Below are 21,490 nucleotides of genomic sequence, written 5' to 3'. Positions count from 1 at the left end.
TGTATAGTATCTATGTAACATAACATCATCTTCATGAAATGTATAGTATCTATATAACATAGCATCGTCTTCATGAAATGTATAGTATCTATATAACATAGCATCGTCTTCATGAAATGTATAGTATCTATATAACATAGCATCGTCTTCATGAAATGTATAGTATCTATATAACATAGCATCGTCTTCATGAAATGTATAGTATCTATGTAACATAACATCATCTTCGTGAAATGTATAGTATCTCTGTAACATAACATCATCTTGGTGATATGTATAGTATCTATATAACATAGCATCGTCTTCGTGAAATGTATAGTATCTATATAACATAGCATCGTCTTCATGAAATGTATAGTATCTATATAACATAGCATCGTCTTCATGAAATGTATAGTATCTATATAACATAGCATCGTCTTCATGAAATGTATAGTATCTATATAACATAGCATCGTCTTCATGAAATGTATAGTATCTATGTAACATAACATCATCTTCGTGAAATGTATAGTATCTCTGTAACATAACATCATCTTGGTGATATGTATAGTATCTATGTAACATAACATCATCTTCGTGAAATGTATAGTATCTATGTAACAAAACATCATCTTCGTGAAATGTATAGTATCTATATAACATAGCATCGTCTTCATGAAATGTATAGTATCTATATAACATAGCATCGTCTTCATGAAATGTATAGTATCTATATAACATAGCATCGTCTTCATGAAATGTATAGTATCTATATAACATAGCATCGTCTTCATGAAATGTATAGTATCTATATAACATAGCATCGTCTTCATGAAATGTATAGTATCTATATAACATAGCATCGTCTTCATGAAATGTATAGTATCTATATAACATAGCATCGTCTTCATGAAATGTATAGTATCTATGTAACATAACATCATCTTCGTGAAATGTATAGTATCTCTGTAACATAACATCATCTTGGTGATATGTATAGTATCTATGTAACATAACATCATCTTCGTGAAATGTATAGTATCTATGTAACAAAACATCATCTTCGTGAAATGTATAGTATCTATATAACATAGCATCGTCTTCATGAAATGTATAGTATCTATATAACATAGCATCGTCTTCATGAAATGTATAGTATCTATATAACATAGCATCGTCTTCATGAAATGTATAGTATCTATATAACATAGCATCGTCTTCATGAAATGTATAGTATCTATATAACATAGCATCGTCTTCATGAAATGTATAGTATCTATGTAACATAACATCATCTTCGTGAAATGTATAGTATCTCTGTAACATAACATCATCTTGGTGATATGTATAGTATCTATGTAACATAACATCATCTTCGTGAAATGTATAGTATCTATGTAACAAAACATCATCTTCGTGAAATGTATAGTATCTATATAACATAGCATCGTCTTCATGAAATGTATAGTATCTATGTAACATAACATCATCTTCGTGAAATGTATAGTATCTCTGTAACATAACATCATCTTGGTGATATGTATAGTATCTATGTAACATAACATCATCTTCGTGAAATGTATAGTATCTCTGTAACATAACATCATCTTGGTGATATGTATAGTATCTATGTAACATAACATCATCTTCGTGAAATGTATAGTATCTATGTAACATAACATCATCTTCGTGAAATGTATTAGTATCTCTGTAACATAACATCATCTTCGTGAAATGTATTAATATCTCTGTAACATAACATCATCTTCGTGAAATGTATTAGTATCTCTGTAACATAACATCATCTTCATGAAATGTATTAGTATCTCTGTAACATATCATCATTTGAGGATGTTGAAGGGTCATTTGCATTACTAGTTCTAAAGGTTAGAATGTGAAACACTATCTGATATGGTCTATAAGGTGATCATCTGCTGATTTGTTATATTCCAACACAGAACTTACAGAGTTCCCTTGAACATGCTGTGTTCAGTGGGCGTAGTACCGGTGTCACTGTCAGCAGTGCCCTGTAAGATACGAACTGGCATCTCGCCCGAATCCCGACCTCGCTTGCCGTTTCCGCTTTTGGGTATGAACTCCAGTGTCTGGTAAGTTGATCCGGTTGCTACATTGATTGAATGGGGTACTGTCACCAGCTGGCCATCCTTTAAGTAGCCGAATACTTACCACCTTCAAAGCCTGAAGTTGCTGACGTTGATACCCGGGAAAGCCGGTATTGCCTTCAGGGCGCACACGCTATGGTCAGACATGTGCATCTTTACAATCTTTGGCCGAGGTCTGGTGGCATTAACCCTCTTAACGCCAGGTCTTTGTGAGTGGATTACGCAAGACGTTCCCCACGTTTTGAAAGTAGTGCGCTCGTTAAGGGTGGACAACGCTGTAAGCCTGCCATAGACTTCTCGCTGTCAACCTCGAGTGTACCATGTATTAAAATACTGTCACGTCTGCTGTAAGAATCCAGCCGGTCTAATTCGATATCTACGTTAGACATGTTTTCAGTCACCGAATCGACTTTCTTCCTAAGGGCATCGATGTTATCGTTTAGAATATCATGATTTTTTTATGATATCTATGTCTCCACGAATATCCGTTACAGAATGTTCGAGCTGTTCACACTTGGTACTAGTAGCACTAACGTCTTTCCAAAGAGAGGAGATCTGTGAACTTAGGCCATTTTTGACGGTAGCTAATTCTGCTTTCATGTTTTCAATTGCACGGAGTAAATTCTCTTGAACCCGTTTAAGTGTGACGGGTCCCGGGTTTGCCTCTACATCTTTCAACAGACGCTGAATGACGAATCGCACGGGAAGCGTGTCGTCCCCAAGAAGACACAAAGCACGCGCATGGGCAGCATGTGTGGCGTGCTGGGCTAGGCCACAGTTCGAGTTGGTGACATCACACGTAACTAACTGAAATGTTGTTTCTTTCAGCAACAAATGATCAAATGAGTAACTGATGATAAACGTTTGGTTACATATACCTAGGGCAGAAAGTGACAAATGTACTGGGAAGATCAGAGCGCATGTCATATCATTCCATAAGGAATAACGTCAATATCACGATGGAGTGAGTGAATGGCGGTTATCTGAGTGAATGGCGGTTACCCGAGTGAATGGCGAAAGCTCCTGTTCTGGCTCTGTGTGCGACCAGATCCTCCATAATGTGACCTCAGCACACCCATGTGTGTAGACCTTTGGTCACACACATTCACTTCAAGTTACAGTTTGTGGTGTGACTTTTCAGAAAAAAAACATATTCAGAGCCTTTTCAAGGATTCCTTATCAAATGATCTTTAACATATTTCTTTCGAAGGTCACTATAAAATGGACATAAGAACACAAAGTGAATTTCACTGTCTATTTCTATATGCATAATTGACAGATTCCTTTCAATTGTCAGTGGAAAGTTTTCTACCTTCAGTTTCAAGAAAGCTCTGATAAACTTAGACGTTATTTAGTGACCCCTTACATATTACGTCATGGGTATTGATAAATAAATTTCTGGCTTAAATAAGGTCTTGAAAGTTTTGTATTAGGTAATGTTCTTAAGTTGAATGCTATTCCTGGTAAGGATTCCTGAAGCTTATATGCGATACCCAGGTAATTTTCTCCTCGTTATCTAAATATAAAAGATGTTGCAAGACAGTTGAGGAAGATGTTGTTCGTTCACATGAAGAAGTATTTCAAACCACTAATTTGGAAATAAACATATAAGGGATATCTACCACATTCGCCATATATCGTACAATTTGGTGTAGAGGATCCAACACAAAGAACTGTTTACGTGCTAATAAGTGGACCTTCTCCAAACACCCATACGGCTGAAATCTCCATACTTCAGAGCCATATAATAAAATTGATTGCACCTGGGTATCACCTAATAAGAACATATTAATTAGTGGCATGGTTCCAACTTTGTGGACAATAAACATTACACTCATTAAGACTTTCTTTGCACGCAATGATAAAACTTCAGTGTATTTTTTAAAATGCCATTGCTTGCCAAAACCAGATTCCTAAATATGAATAATGATCCACTGCATTGACTAGCTGGCCTTGAAATACCATCTTTTATTCAGCGTGCTCTACTGGACCACCTCTCCTAAAGATCAAAATTTGTATTTTTGTCTAGATCCACTGATAATTTCCATTTCTTTTTGTATGAATTCAGAATATTTAGTTGCCTTTGGAGACCACCCGCAGTACCTGAACCTAGAATCAGACATCGTATGCAAAAAGTAACATCAAAACTTCTATGACCTCATATCACAATGTATTGCTTGACTCTATAATAGCAAACATTTCCCCCAGTAATACAACTTTCCGAAGACAATTCCATACCTTAGAGCGTTCAACTGAATCAAAAACGTTTTGGAAATCTACAAATGCTACAAACAATTTATGCTTTCGTCGTGACAGGCATTTGGGTAAGTAAGGGGTAAGTACATTATGAGTAATATATGCTCTGATGTAGGATAATCCTTTCCAACGCCAGCTTGATATTCAGGAATTTTATCACGCATGTTCACCAGTTTACAAATTCTATTAATTAGTATTGCTGTAAACACTATTCCTAAAATGTGTGTCAACGAAATACTCCTGTAGTTGTGTAGTCACATTTTTTATGCAGAAAATTATTATGGATCATGACCAACTGTTTAGGAACAAACCTTTTTTCAAATAGCTAATATAAAAGCATTTGCATAGAAAACGCATGACTACAAACCTAGAACACTTTAACAACACTACAATAATGATATCATCCCTGCCAGCTGCTTTCCCCTCTATTGCACCAAACATTTCGCTTTCCAGCGAACACAACATAACATTCCGTTAACACATGTACACTTTGCATGTCATCACCTAATATTGTTTCATTTGACCAAAGAAATGACTAAGCCACTGTATTTTAATATGTTATCTTTAGCATGAGATCTACATTTGAAGGATCATATTTCTTTCAAAAATGATGAAGCGTTGATCATAGAATTTACCAGTTTGTCTTGTTTACACCCACGCAAACGACTGTGAATGTGAACACACAATTCTGAATTTATGCCTACTTATATAATATTTATTTGGGTCACGACTAGCACGAGTTATTGTAAATCTTTGTAGTGCCTTAAGGGCGTTCCGTCTGGCAGCTCTACGTTCAGCATTAAGCGGGGATTTTTTTATCAATATCATGGTTGAATTCCTTTCAGATACAAGATGATGAATCAACGGCATTTGAACAAGCCATCAGTTGCCTCCTCAGTGTCATTATCCAGTTTACCGAAGAACAGTAGTATACTAGACTTAATACTCTCACGAAGCAGATAATTGTCACATAATTCTCAGTTCCATATTAATTTCCTCATAGTGCACAAGGGCTTGCATCGCTAGAAATAATGTTAAAAAGACATATACGTGTAAAGACCCTATCATAGTACTACATAAAAGGAAAGGAATGTAACGACGAAACCACCCTCCACCCCCTCCATCCCCAACGAATGTGGTAGACGGAACAACATTAATGTGATCAACTAGTGTCGAGCTAAACCCGTAGAGTAACACACATCTCAATAACACCCGGTGTTTCACCTGTACGTACCCGATGAGCCAGACTGCTTGTAGCAGCAGACTGCTGGTGATCCTGACGGGGCGGCAAGACACCCTGTATTGACGGGACATGGGCCTCCCCCCACACACGAGATTTCCTGTAAGTCTGGGTCCAGTGCCGAGTCCCCTATCGGACAGTCCAGTGACGGTGTAGGGGAGGGATCTATAACAAGGTTTTAATTTATACAATTAACGTTGATTATGCCTTTTTAGAGATCACCATCTTGGAAGTGTAAAAAGGTATATCAGCCCAGTTTCAAGCATGTCTGTGCATCACCCTAAAAGGTTTTTGTCGTCGTTAACGACGTGTCAGACTTTGAGAGTATTTGATGTTTTCGGTCCGTAGCTACAATTGAGGTTGTGCTCTGGCGGAGATGGGCAACGATTCCTTTGTGATACCACAGTGCACGTCCTCGGTGCATTATGAAATTGAGGCCTGATGTGATTTACCCAGACCTTGTGTGCATACATAAATGTATATCCGTATTTATTTGTTGGATGGTTGCTTTGCCATGATCATCATTATATTCTCATAAAGCATTGTCAAATTACACAAAGTCATACTTTGCTTATAACCAACAAAATCTTTTGTTCGCCCAAAAACCCGCCCAACATACCGACACACGTGGGAACAGCCGGGCAGCCGCGGATCCTGCAGTTAACCACCAGCCTACAGACACCTCTCGTGCAGTTAACATTTACCTGCAGACAACAATTTGTGACAGACGAGTGAGGTCTCGTGTGTGGTGTATCATCGTGAACTTTCTTTAGTGTTTGAAGCCAGTCGACAATTCTATGTTCTATGCCCAAAAGTTGATATGACAAGAGGTCGTATACTCACGTTTAAAGTATGCGCAGCATTAACCAACATCAAAGACGTCAGTACAGGCTGCTGAATACCTCCAACAACAGTGTACCTTGTACAGGCTGCTGAATACCTCCAACAACAGTGTACCTTGTACAGGCTGCTGAATACCTCCAACAACAGTGTACCTTGTACAGGCTGCTGAATACCTCCAACAACAGTGTACCTTGTACAGGCTGCTGAATACCTCCAACAACAGTGTACCTTGTACAGGCTATATGACGTAGGACAATACTTCGTGCTGTTTCACACAATGTATATTTTAGTTGTATTGTGGCAGGTATTGACCAGTATCTCATTTGGCGAATTAGTTTTAGAATAAGAATAATCACATCGGTGAGTAATCCTGCTTTTACACAAAATTAAATGAAAATATGAGTAAGTTACACAGTCAAGGTCAACATATAGACTCACAAAGACTCACCCCTGGCTCACAAGGATCGATTATGGATGATGACGGGGTTGTCGGTGGTTCTTGTGTTATTTGTATGGGAGATGTCTGGGCTGAAGAAAATAGTTGACATGTTACAGCGGTATCTCACGGGTGCCCCAAGGGGTAACAGTATATATCCCAGTATCCCAGTATCCGTGTGTGTCCCATGTCTTACAGCAGGACAAATATAGGGGATAAAGACGTCATCCTATAAAGACACTGATATTAGTGGTCAGGTCCACACTACTTGTAATTGTCATAAACAAGCACGACCAGGAGCCACGGAATCAGAATCAACCGTTGGGAACCTAGCATCAGTATAAGAGTAACTGGTGTCATTTTCTAAACAACATTATATATAACACAACGAGATATCATACCATGTATGTGCTGTAGCTCTTACCTTCAAGCGTGAAGCAACAGACAGCAGGGACAGATGTGGAATGAGCCACACAGCGAGTGTTGATTGGACAGGACCCCCCTCCTGCACAGGATATTTCATTACCGTAGGAATTCAGAGCAGGCTTGCCTATGGGACATTGTAGAGAGGGTGCAGGGGAAGGGTCTGTGGAAAGAGAAAAGGGAAACATTATTGCAGTAATGTAATTCGTGTAATGATTTATGAACATACTCAGAAGCTTGCAGTTCACAAACTGTTTAAGTTCTGTTAACATATGTATCCTTAAGAAGACTGTCAGTATGTGATGTCCGGTCTGTTGAAGACTGTATTAGTCAGTCTCCTGACAACTGAAATAGAAGCCTGAAGACTAGTATCCAGTTCTTGGGGTCTTAGTCAGTTTAGGCAGAGACATGTCAATACCCACTTACACCGGGTTTATCTTTTTGCAGTTGACTAATACCTTGGCAGATGTCCACTGCCTACAAGAACGCCATTCATCAAAGACATACCAACACAGGTGGGTACGGCAGGGCATCCTTGGATGTTGCAGTCAGCGACTAATCTACATGTACCGGCCGTGCAATTGACAAATTTCTGAAAGGAAATTGAAAGGTTCGGTTTTGATTTATCATTTGAAGTATTATCATTTGGGCACAGAGCATTTAACACTAAACGACAGGTAATTACATGTGTATAAGTAATTGAAGGGGAGATAACTGCAGGTGCCTTGTCACATGTTTCGAGGGTCTCGCGTGGTCGTCAGGTTCATGTGTCCGTCTACATGAGAGCATATATCAAACGGTAAGGAAACATCATGAACTGGCATGTTTGCAATGACTTGCTAATTATAAGCTAGTGTAAGTAAACCAATGAAGCCTATGCAGTTCGTAATACGTATGGCTAAGTTATATACTGTTGTAAACATTTGACTTTACTGCTATATGGGAATCTAAATAGTTTTGCTGATTGTTACAAGCCTATATAAAGTCAACTCAAGAATAAAGATATGACGTAGCAGTTGTATTAGTTGTAGAGAGACAGACATTTGGAGGGGGTAGAGAGTTAGAAAGGGGTAGAGAGTTAGAGAGGGGTAGAGAGTTAGAGAGAGGTGGAAAAAGAGAGGCAGAGATATGAGAGGGGTAGAGAGTTAGAAAGGGGTAGAGAGTTAGAGAGGGGTAGAGAGTTAGAGAGAGGTGGAAAAAGAGAGGCAGAGATATGAGAGGGGTAGAGAGTTAGAAAGGGGTAGAGAGTTAGAGAGGGGTAGAGAGTTAGAGAGAGGTGGAAAAAGAGAGGCAGAGATATGAGAGGGGTAGAGAGTTAGAGAGGGCTAGAGAGTTAGAGGTGGAGAGAGAGAGGCAGAGAGTAAGAGAGAGGTGGAAAAAGAGAGGCAGAGTTAGAGAGACAGACAATAAGAGAGAGGTGGAGAGAGGTGGAGAGAGAGAGGCAGTGAGTTAGAGAGAGACAGACAATTAGAGAGGGGTAGAGAGTGAGAGAGAGGTGGAGAAAGAGATGCAGGGAGTTAGAGAGAGATAGATAATTATAGGGGATAGAGAGTTAGAGAAAGCTGGAGAGAGAGAGGCAGAGAGTTAGAGAGGGCTCAAAAGTTAGAGAGAGGTGGAAAAAGAGAGACAAACAATTAGAGAAGGGTAGAGAGTTAGAGAGAGGTGGAAAAAGAGAGACAACCAATTAGAGAAGGGTAGAGAGTTAGAGAGAGGTGGAAAAAGAGAGACAAACAATTAGAGAAGGGTAGAGAGTTAGAGAGATAGTCGGTTGACACAATATTTGACAATTAGACTCACGCCAGGGAAGCAGGGATCAAGAGGATTTGGATCTGTTGGTAATGGCCCTATGGAGAAGAAACAGAGACAAAGTTAAAATAATTGCATACTGAATTTCAATCGTCAAACTGGTAATACGTTGTGATAGAGTTAGTCATTTAAATTGAATGAAAACGTGAATTCCAGAATATAGGTAGCCTCGAGTGTCTGTCGAAACATTCAAATGAAGCTATAGAAGCAAAATAGTTGTCTAAAGAGTGTGAATGGATCTATCAAATTTCTATTTTAATGTAGTGATGGTTTATTTGTTCCCTACCGGTTAGTGTTGGTGGTAAGACTTCGGTATCTTCCTCGTTGCAGAGTCGGTCAATGAAACATTAGTCTAAACACACATATTTACTATACATGTGTCCGTAACATGATGATAAGCATACTGTTGCTGGTTCTCTTTTACCCGTTTTTTTTCTACTATTGTGTTTAGTGATTTGTTTTTATGATATCGTACAAGTTTTAAGGATATATCGGACGTACTGAGGTATTTGTCCTTCGATGATTCGCTTTAACGTTCTATATTTGTTAACATTAATACTGATATACATTATATTGGTTTCGTCACGATATCACTGAACTATTGCCGATGTGACGATATATATTAATTCTCTTAATACTGTAATGTTTTGGTAACTATTCTAGACGAAAACAATCTGAGACATATAACGGAAATGTCTGTTGGATATAAAACCATACTATATATCATCCCTTCTTCACACTGGTCTGTTCTTACAATGTTCATTGGTCTTTAACGTCTATGCCTTGACACTCTATAACCATGTTACAGTCAAGTGACCAACTGCTTATTTCAGGACCTGTTATAACAGGACTAACTCGTAGGTACCTGACATATAGTAGATAAACTAAAGTTGATGTAAGCACATATGAGCATGTCAATGACATTAGTATGGAACAGTACATGAGTACGTCAGTGACATCAGTATGGAACAGTACATGAGTACGTCAATCAACAGGAGGGTCTTCACGCCATTACAACAGAAATCTTAACAAATGTTACATTTGGGATTACACTTTGTCAGAAAGGAGCGATTGTAGTAACTGTATTGCTTGATTCAAATCTCGGATTCGAACACACGCACTCAGAGTGAGACCAGCTACACCAAGTCTGGTAGACTAGATCATGTACTCCGTGGATCTGTCTGACTATGAGAACACGCAATACAACCCTCTTACAAAGTGTTCGAAAGGTGTCAAACACAACGAAAATCACAACAAACAGGGCCTGAGTGAGTGAGTGAGTTTAGTTTTACGTCGCACTTAGCAATATTCTAGCTATATGGCGGCGGTCTGTAAATAATCGAGTCTGGACCAGACAATCCAGTGATCAACAACATGAGCATCGATCTGCGCAATGGGGAACCGATGACATGTGTCAACCAAGTCAGCTAGTCTGACCACCCGATCCCGTTAGTCGCCTCTTACGACAAGCATAGTCACCTTTTATGGCAAGCATGGGTTGCTGAAGGCCTATTCTACCCCGGGACCTTCACAGGTCAACAGGGCCTGAAGTTCACGCCAGTGAACACAACAATGCGACTGACCACCAGGAGGTGCTGGCTGGGCTGGTGGAGCTGGTGGAGCTGGTGGAGCTGGTGGAGCTGAGGTTCCCCCTGTGGGTCTAAAACAACACACTCCTGGCCTTGCTGGGGGGCCTCGGACGCAGGCCGTGCTTTCTGGACACGAGCCATCCGGTGCACAGGATATTTCCTGAAGGCTGGTATCGATGACAGGCTTTCCAATTGGACACATAATTGATGGCTTCGGTGAAGGATCTGTTAGAAATTACACAGAACAATTTTATCTCCATAGCAAGATGAAACCATAAACATCCATGAACATCGGGTGCCACCGAGATATGGACTCGTTTCTATCTAGCAAACTTACACTATTGCAAATATAGTAGGCAGAAATATTTAGGGATATTTGTAAATTTTGAAATTACGAATAATGAAGTATTTATTCATTGGTAAAATATCTGTCATAAAAATATCAATATCCCTAACTTATTTTGTACAGTATAGAATGGATAATCTGAAACATATGCATGTATCCCCTTACCTACACATTCTGGACGCACTCCACAAGCCTGTTGTCTGCAGCCGAAGACTAACCGACATTCTCCACGTGTACAATTCACATTTAACTGGAACAGACAGACACACTCGTCTTAGAGTCGTCTCAGCAGTCGTCTAACTTTTGTTGTTCTGCTGGTGTTGTCCAGTCTGAACATGGTCCAAATTTGCTCTTGCCAAACAAACACTAAATAATGTTTGTTCTGTAACATGACATAATGGCATTTCATGTCAACAAACGCACAATATATACGTGCTGTCAATGCTTTACGAACTGATATTGTAAGCGTAAATATACAATAAATGAATTTATACATAAACCTAATCGTGAATTCACAGAATATCTTTGTTTTACACCAATGTATTTCATGATAAATGTGCGTGCCTACCCAGGTAATGATCCCGTGTCACATGCCCGTGTTCTGATCAGTTCACATTTCTGTCTGCTGTTAGGGGTTATGGCCAGTGAGGTTGTATAGGGACTGTAATGAGACCTGCATTGATCGTTGACAGTCCTTGAATATATTAGACAGCACACAATTAATGAAAGCCACTCTTTCTAAGGAGATACCACATGGTCCATGAAATCAACTGTAACCCTAACCGTACTGTCCATCAAAGTGCCTGCTGTCATAGAGATATGACATAGTGCATGAAAGCGACTGTAGCCATAGAGATATCACACGGTGCACAAAAGCAACAGTAGTCATATGGATACCACAGGGTCCATGTAAGTGATTGTAGCACTCGGTTTGTGAAAGCGATTGTAGATTCTATGAAAAACCAAAAAGCCCATTTAAATGACACATAGCCACAGAGAAACCACACAGTCCATGAAAGCGACTGTAGCCACAGAAGTACCACATGGTCCCTGAAAGTGCTTGTTACCACAGAGGTACCATATGGTCCCTGAAAGTGCCTGTAGCCACAGAGGTACCACAGGGCCCATGAAAGTGACTGCAGCCACAGAGTCACCACATGGCTCATGTAACCAGACACTGTGTATGAAAGTGACCGTGGCCCAAGCTATACCTCACTGGCCATGAAAGCGATTGTAGCCATAGAGATAATACATGGTCCGTGAAAGTGACTGCAGCCACAGTGAAACCACAGGGCCCATTACAGAAACTGCAGCCATAGATATACAGCAAGGTCCATGAAAGCGATTACATCCAGTCAGATATCACACAGTCCACGAAAGTGACCTCACCCAAAGAGATACCTTACGGTCCATGAAAGCACTTACATCCACAGAGATATCACATGGTCCATGAAAGCATATGTAGCCACAAAGATACCACAGGGTCCATTTAAGCAATTGCAGCACGTGGTGTCTGAAACGACCGTAGCTTTCATGGAGTAATAAACGGCCCATGAAACCGACTACATCCACAGAGATACGACACGGTCCGTTCATTCGACTTAAGCCACATGGATACCACACGACCCATGAAAGCAACTACTTATAGGATATTAAACGAGCTTCCCCTTTCATATCAAGTTTATTTCAAGAGGGACATAAACTTCGTAACTAACCAAAATTATTTCACTTGGGACATAAACTTGATATGAAGGGGAACGAGTTTTGGATCTTATTTATTACCCACGTTCTAAAAAGTGAAAATATCGTTAAAATAAAATAATATTTTGCTTTCCTATATAGAACCATGTATCGAGGATTAATACATCATATTGGTGATTGGAATGTCAACCGCTTCACTCCAGGAAAACGTACGCTGCGTAGAGGCAATGTATTTCCGATACGGCGCCAAATCACAAGGAAATAAACACAATGTCATTAAGACAGAATCAAGTCGTAATCAAAATTTAATTCTTTTCAGTTGAGGATTTGGTTTCAAAAGCAGTAATATAATTCATCAAAACACTTGCGAAGTGTAAATATTTTGAACTTGACTACGTGACCTAACTCTTGCCTGAACGTCAGTCGGCCATCACTGTCGGGCTAGTCGTCATGTTGAGAAGTTTTCACAAAGAAGGTTCTAGGGAGCATTTAATTAGGAGCGACAAACACAACAGCAAAGATGAATGTGAATCACAGGGAACTGTGTGTCTCAAATAGTTGAGCTTAATGTTCTTCATCGGCGGACGAATTACTAATAATAATTCGGCGACGCTTTGCGCAGGATGCCAGTGACGCCTTCTCATCGCGGCTTGGAATTCCCACTTGTCGAGATTCGATGTTTATGTTGAAGACTCCACCGAAAGGTGGGTCTGAAAACACAGCCTACAACCTCGAACGAAGACGATTTCAAGCCTATTGTGTTACGATTCTGGGACGTGCTTTTGAACCGCTAAAATGAGAAACCACGGGAGGCATGGCAGTGACAATATGTTTGTGCGGAAGGACTCGAATGGATGCGGCTGACAGTGGCAGTGATAGAGATACAAGAGCACCGCTTATCTTTTGATGTGTGTTACTGTGCAGTCCTGACAACATACACGCAGAAGGTATTCGATCTCTTGATAACATTCACAACTCTTCCAACGGTAATGGCGACGGCAAGAGGTGTTGTGCAACATGGGGATAGATATTGAAGTGTGGCGCGCGCGTATTGGGTGTTTCACTCAAAGGGACCAAAAGTGAGTTAATACATGACATTAAACTATGCGGGGGCTTACTAACTCGACAGCTGCACATTTTGTTAATTGCGGCACTTCTTCTCCTACTGAGTGGAAATGTGGAGAGGAATCCGGGTCCGAGGGCCACGCGTCAGAGTCAGCTGCATGGCTGTGTCCGCTTCAGGTGTGCAAGGTAGCTGCGACTATGGAGATATCCTTCGAGGTATAGAAGAGCAATTAAAGTCCTTGAACTCGAGGTTTACCAATTTCGAAACATCCCTACAAACAATTCGTCACGAGCAGAGCGAGATGTGGCGAGAGGTGGACAAACTTACAGACGCAAACGCAGTATTATCACGTAAGGTGGAGCAGCTAGAATCCCAGTCAAGGAGAAAAATCTGCTTCTCTTCGGTATACCAGATGATGGGGGAAAGGAAAACTGGAATGACTCTGAAAACAAGGTGACAGACTTTCTGAAAACTAAACTTGAAGTAGAGTCAAGCCGTGCCGATGGCATACCCATCGAACGTGCCCATCGCCTACCCACCAAGCGACACCCGCGGCCCATAATTGTGAAATTCTCTGCTTTTAAAGATAGAGAATATGTTAGTAAAATAGCCAGGGAAAGACTTAGGGGTCACAGTGCGGTACGGGTATCCCCCGACTTCACCCAGGCCGTAAGGGACACACGCAGAAAACTGGGAACGTTTCTGCAAACATACAGAGAAAAGAGGGAGGATTGCCACATATCTTATGACAAACTCGTGGTTAATAACACGGTCTTCACATATGACTGGGATAAGGACACATTGTGTGAGATGGGAAGACGGCGGACCTCCGCAGGCATCCAAGCCCCGCCCGCACCACCGCCCCCTGCATCACCCCCACCAGCATCACCCCCACCCTCCAGTCCACGGGACCGGACTAGCCGGCGACGAGACTCGCCGAGACAACAAAGCAGACGACGTGAGTCTCCGGACAACTCGCAGCACCGCTAGCAATGTGGCCGAGGCCAGGTACCAGCAGCCTGTACGAAGCTAAGTACACATTCTTTTATAGACGGAAATCTCAACAAAACGACAAAGTTTACAGTTAATGGCAGTGATAACGATAACAACGATGACAACAGTAAATATAATTCATGTCTGTGTTGGAATATAAATGGCCTTTATTCTAAATTAAGTCAACTGGCTAACCTCACAAGGCCATGCCAAACATTTGACGTCATCGCCTTTGTAGAGACATGGGCAAAAACCCCTACAGATGTCGCTACTCTGTTTCCAGGGTATATCTCCTACCAGTGTGTGCGAGAACGCACCCACCCTGTCGGACGATTCAGTGGCGGCATTGCTGTGTATGTGAGACAGTCCATTGCTTCAAGTTTAACCCGTATGCACGATGAGTGGTCAGACTGTATACTTTTTCGAAGTGAAATTAAGAACGACCCCGCCAATAAACCCATGTTATGTGGATTCATATATGTGACTGACACAGAGATCTCCGCTGATGAAGGATCGGAGTGAGTGAGTGAGTGAGTTAATATTTAACGTCACATCGGCAATATCTCAGCCATATCGTGACGAGAACATTTAATACTAAAATGAAATATATGTCTATTATAAAACCTGTCAGCGAAGGACAGTAAAACAACTAGAATATCACAGAGTAGAATATAAAACTAGTAACTATACCTAAAACAATTTATCTATACAGGACAATACAATGTAAAAATGGGCTATAGATTGCTAACAACTGAAGGTAGATCACCATACTAGGGACCATGGGGACTTACAGTACCTTTGCTACCTGCATGGACCCTAGCTGGATTTACATCATTCCCTCAGCCGTCAGCAATTTGTGAAATCTAGCCATACAATAAAAAGACGCATATTCTACGATTAAAAACCTGGAAATTTAGAATTGACTTTGACTGTTTGTGGACTTACGTACCCTCTCAGGAGGACAATAATTTTACAATACTTCAACCCCCTTTGAGGGTACAGCCACTAACAATTCTAGTTACAAATCTAAACAACCAATAATTAAAATACATCTATTTACAGAACACGTTATTCAAACTTCTACCAAAAAATCAATTTCTTTTAAAAAACCAACGATTAAATGAGAATTAATGTTAGTAAAAAGATCCTTTACAGTTTTGACATTGAAATATTTATCCCTTGTGATGGAGAATTCGACACAGTCAAGCAGAATATGCTTGACCGTGACTCTCTCATCACAAGGGATACAAAACGGAGGATCCTCACCTTTCAATAGGTATGCATGAGTATATCGTGTGTGGCCAATACGACATCGTCTTAAAATAACCTCTTCAAATCTGGACTGACAGCCCAAGTAGGTGTAACCAATATACGGTTTTATTTCATGTAAATGAAGGATCGGACTCCTTGAGAGTAGGCTATATATTCTAACCCGAGAATACCCCGATGCATCGCTTGTTTTATTTGGAGACTTTAATGCTCGTATAGGCGATAAATAGAACACGACTCCACGAATTATTTACCTATTGCAGATATAGATTACGAGAGTGATCCATTTAACATCCCTAGATCATCAAAAGACAAAATAGTCAATTCAGAGGGACTAAAACTCCGAGATATATGCCGCAAGTTTAACATGCATGTTCTAAATGGGAGAAATGGGAATGATAAAAATGGAGAATTCACATTCATTGGACACCAAGGTAACAGTGTTGTAGACTATTGTTTGGTTTCCTCGTGTGTATATAGATATTTCGAAAGCTTTGATGTTCTAGCCAATTTTCATAACCAATTTTGCTGTATGGTTCTGAAATATGGGGTACTAAGATAAATAAATATATTGAAAAGGTACATTCAAAGTTCTGTAAGTTCCTGTTACGTGTTGGTTACAGAACCGCGAACAAGGTTATTTTAGCTGAATGTGGACGTTTTCCATTATTTATTAACGCCAGCTGTCGGATTATATCATATTGGCTAAGATTGATGAGACAACCAATTTCACGATATTCACAATGCAGTTATGAAAAGCTTAAAGCATTAGATGATACAAGAGATACCAATTGGGTTTCCTTCGTCAGAACTACTCTTTTTAGTCATGGTTTTGGAAATGTATGGCTCGCTCAAAATGTAAGCAATGCAAAATATTTCATCAAAGTATTCAGACAGAGATGCAAAGATATTTATCAACAAGACTGGTACAATGAAATAACTTCATCTACGTCTGTAAACTTTTATACAGAATATGAATACTGTATTAATACAGAAATTTACTTTTCAAAGATTAAATCACCACAATTTAAGCGTGCGCTCACTAAATTTAGATGTAATGCCCACAATTTCCATGTCCAAGCTGCCTAATTTCTTTCATAACCAACGCTCGAGACAAAAATTCTGTATGCTGCTCCGCACAGAAGATACGGACCTATCGTTTAAGGTAGCTCTTGCTTTGTACCACATGCTTAGGTTCAGAGAAAGCAATGTAAATTATAAATGAGTGTCTAGAGATGTTTTTCATGTAACAGCAACACACGAAATTACAGGTTGCGCATATATGCATTGTAAAGATTTTTCTCAGATGTACTATTGGCCTTAGGACCACATATACAAATAAACTGTCTGTCTGTCTGTCTGTCACAACTCTTCCAACCAATTGTCCGTCAATTTGGACGAAATCAATAACTTTTTCGGGCGACGCCATATTTGTTTACACTCATGAGACGTATTTGTTTACGTATTTTTATAGAATGTTTTATTTTCGTTTTTATTACAGAAACTTGAGTTATCATAGAATTGAAAATAATGCTAGTAACCACACTAAATGAAATAAAATTTATCTAATTCCATAGAAGTGTTTTCGTTTTACATGCTCTCAGGTGTGAAAACGTGAATGAAAATCATGAATGGAATTAGTGATACTCTATAACAGGGATAGGTCACTCGCTTGCTTTCTTTACCATTTGTACTAATTAACGTGTGCCTCGTCATGCTCCAACGCACACAGTGACTTTGCTCGTTCCCAGTGCAACTTCAGTTGTGTTTAACCAGGGAGACTAGAGAGAGTATATACGTTGTAGATTATCCCTGGTTGAACAGAACTTAAGCCAGTTTATTGTATCAGTCGGAATGTTACAATGAATGAATGAATTATAGTAAGAATTAAGAGCAAGAATTGTGTGAATGAATGAACGAAATAGAGAAAAAAGAATAAAAGAAAGAAGTACATGCATACTAGTACGTGAAAGAATTAAAGAATAAATGATACAGCGCGGCCTTCCCTCAAAAACATATTAAAGAACGCAAAAGTATCGCGAGAACGCGGGTTAACGTCAGCTGTCCTTTTAACAAATCTACTTTGAAACATTTTTGTTTACTTTAATAATTAATTCAGATATCTTATTGCATGTGGGGAATGGAATGAACATTAACAAAATGTTAACTGACACTGTCACACTGCCCTCAAAAATAACGTGTAAAACTCCCACAAAGTGTTCTAAAACACCTTTCCAGTTTTGTCAAATAATAAGATCAACAGGAAAGAAAGAAGTTATGGAACTATAACCCTCAAGCATCAATGGCGAATCAGATCAGATCAGCAATATGTCACATTTTTCACACACCTCCAATACACCCTAACATTTTGTTTTAGATTATGAAACTATCACAGTTACTTGCAAAGACATTTCACCCGATAGTATATTCCCCTCATATGAATTAAAGGTGTATGTGAAAGATGTTTTTAAGGAAGTAACTAGGAATACTCAAACAAAGCCGTATAGCATTTCAATGGCGAAATGTCATATTTTTGACACACCTCAATTACACCCTAACAATTTTAAGTCATGAAACTGTCACTATTAATTGAAAATACCTTTCAACTAAAGGTATGTTCTATTGCAAGAAATTAAACGAATGTGTGAAAGAAGTTTTTATCGGCACAATTTAGTCTATCTTCGCGGGGAATCGAGAATAGAAGCCAGTGAGCTATAGCATACTGACTTGAAACTGTACTACAAATCTACTGTCCTAATACGGACACTAATACCATTTATTTGACTTAAACTGAAGTGACAAAATAGTTAATCTATCTTCTACTTGTTGGATTTCAGTTGTTACAACACTCAGCGAACTTAATCAGCTGTTGAAAATAAACCTGGCTCAGTCTTAAATACTACACTGCCACCATATTGGCTACACTGGTTACATAACGACCCGAGACATACATTCAGCGGCTTTTCGAGGAGTTTCTTCTCCCCCTCTATATAGGCTCCCTGATGGAATGAGTGATGAAAGTAGTACCAGTAATGTCAACGTTCACGTATTAGCCAGTCAAATCACTCGAAGGTGTTATGACACGTATGTGTCATAACACTTTGTTGTGAAACACATTTACGAAGTACCACGTGGGTAATAAATAGAGATATCACACAGTCCGCGAAGGCGACTAAATCCCCAGGGTTACCACGTGGTCCATGAAGCGACTGTAGCCACAGAGATCCCACATGGTCCATGTACGAGATTGTAACAGCGACTGTACGGCCCATTAAAGCAACTACATCCACTGAGACACCGCATGAAAGCGACTACAACAACAGAGGTATCACCCGGTCCAAGAAGGTGATTGTGTCCACACAGCACCCTCGCGGTTCTTGAAAGCAGCTGTATCCACACATATAACACACCTTCATGGACGCTATCCTAATGTATCACCCGGTCCAAGAAAGTGGTTCCTTCCACAGTGATACCATACAGTCCGCGACGTGTCCACTGTAGTTTTCAGGAGACATCACAAGGTCCGTGACACCCACTTTATCCACTGGGATACCACGCAGATTGTGTCAAAAACACATATACTGTAGCTTCCGATCTAAAGCACTGCATGTACTTCTCTGAATCAGACACGTGTCTTCAAAGATCCTAGTGTTGAAGCACTTACCCCTGGTGTGCACGGATATTCCTCCACAACATGCGCATCTGAAGGAGAGACACGTGTGGTCAAAATAATCATTGTAACATGGTGAAAGTAAAAAAAAAAACAGTCAACGAATCCTGATGATATCTAATTGGATACATACAAAGTATTGTAAATCCCGAAAGTGTCAGTCCTGATTGTTCGAAACGTCCAAACTGATATCAAAGGACAGGTCAAAATTACTGTCTCAATGCATATACGATATACAACTTTTGCTTACGGCTATTATCACTCTGTTGACTATATACGATACATAAAGAGACTGTCATGAATGTTACAATATTGTAATGAAAGTAGGTTAATGCTCCTTATATAAACGCTCGAACTGTATGAGTCAAACACAATGTACATATCAAACGGTGACACTTGAAGACCCGAGTAGATTTGGTTTTGGTTGTAACAGGCGACACGGGATATGGTGGTTGGTTGATGCACGTAAGGGTATCCCAATCGATGTCCATGATGTCATTCACTGGATTGTCTGGTCTCGACACGATTACATACACACTACCAACACAATATGTTGCTCAGTGCGGGGTTAGACAAAAGACAAGTACAACAACCAAACAGAGCTGTACTTACAGGTGACAGAAAATCCAGCAGCTATACACAGGACCTTTCGAAATATGGCAAAATAAAACAAAGCACACAGTCAGACACGTCTCATCGAATTAAACTATGTCGTTCGTGATAGACATTTAATCTTGATATTTTTATGAGTTTTGCAATCAAACAATTTTGGAAGAATGATCATCAGTTACCTATGAGTCAATACGTTAAGCATCAGAGTAACGTGGTACATACCCAGAGGAAACTCTCCATGACTTTCAGTGTACAATCCGCACTGATTCAGCCCGGGAATGGCTTATATATCACCCGTGCAGTCCTTAATCTGCCAGAGTGTGGCAAGTGTCAGTCTAACGGCACTTCAAGCAAACCCTTTAAATTTATTTACCAAATGTCACCTGGGTCAGTTTTCGAAACTAAATGCAAAAGATTTATCTCAAGGAAAACTGCCCGGGAGGCTTTCTTGCAGAACAACACCTTAAAACCAGATGCCACAGAGTAGACCTGGAGGGTCCAGCAACATCCTCATCACAGATAATTATCTGGCGTGTATAATAATTACAGATTGCAGAGTGGTCTGAAACACGGATTGTCGAGTAACACACACAACGAAGAGTTGATCTGAAGCCGGCAAAAACATCCACACCAAGAGCAACTTTAGTTTGTCTTGTTACACTCACAAACAGAAGAACTTTAGATTGTTTTCTGACAACACACCAAGAGGAACTTTAGATTTTCTTCTTCCACCTGACGAAGGGGCAAGAATTAGCCTTGAAACGTCGTGTTAAAAGAATTAAAGAAGTTGTCATCCATAACAGTGTCTTGCATTTAGATTTTCTTGTTACACCCACTCCAAGAGGAACTTTAGATTGTCTCTTGACACCACACCCAAAGGAATTTTAGATTGTCTCTTGACACCACACCCATTTGTCTTATGTGTGTTAATGATTTTACAGTGTCCCATAAGCCGACCATTTATGTAAGTCAAAAAACATTTCAAGTAAACTGAACACTAATCGTTGAAAGTGTGTTCTTTTTCATGCATGTCTAGAACTGGTGGGGATGGAAGGACGACTCCCGCTGGTTTAGCAGGTGTACATCAGAAAATGTGCTAATTAGTGTGGGGCAGATGGACAAAAATGCATCTGTT

The 21,490-nt window shown here is 39.9% G+C and overlaps 1 protein-coding gene across 4 annotated transcripts in view; it reads right to left on the bottom strand.

Moving 5' to 3' along the window:
* The window catches only part of LOC137286265 (uncharacterized), a 40,132-nt gene extending 19,492 nt beyond the window's left edge, over nt 1–20,640 (bottom strand). For all 4 annotated transcript variants that reach the window (XM_067818018.1, XM_067818019.1, XM_067818020.1 and 1 more), the window contains exons 1-11: nt 20,578–20,640; nt 20,356–20,389; nt 19,738–19,775; nt 11,210–11,294; nt 10,693–10,923; nt 9,101–9,147; nt 7,811–7,895; nt 7,305–7,466; nt 6,893–6,972; nt 6,221–6,305; nt 5,596–5,766 (exon numbers count right to left, since the gene is read on the bottom strand). In XM_067818018.1, the coding sequence (XP_067674119.1) occupies nt 5,596–5,766; nt 6,221–6,305; nt 6,893–6,972; nt 7,305–7,466; nt 7,811–7,895; nt 9,101–9,147; nt 10,693–10,923; nt 11,210–11,294; nt 19,738–19,775; nt 20,356–20,389; nt 20,578–20,595 (1,036 nt within the window). In that variant the 5' untranslated portion in view covers nt 20,596–20,640. The remainder of the gene's footprint in view (nt 1–5,595; nt 5,767–6,220; nt 6,306–6,892; nt 6,973–7,304; nt 7,467–7,810; nt 7,896–9,100; nt 9,148–10,692; nt 10,924–11,209; nt 11,295–19,737; nt 19,776–20,355; nt 20,390–20,577) is intronic.
* Between the last annotated feature and the right edge of the window lie 850 nt (nt 20,641–21,490).

Source organism: Haliotis asinina, chromosome 6 (assembly GCF_037392515.1).
Source record: "Haliotis asinina isolate JCU_RB_2024 chromosome 6, JCU_Hal_asi_v2, whole genome shotgun sequence".
Classification (NCBI taxonomy): Eukaryota; Metazoa; Mollusca; class Gastropoda; order Lepetellida; family Haliotidae; genus Haliotis; species Haliotis asinina.
Note: the sequence above shows the minus strand (reverse complement) of the source record. Positions and strands in the feature narration are given on the sequence as shown.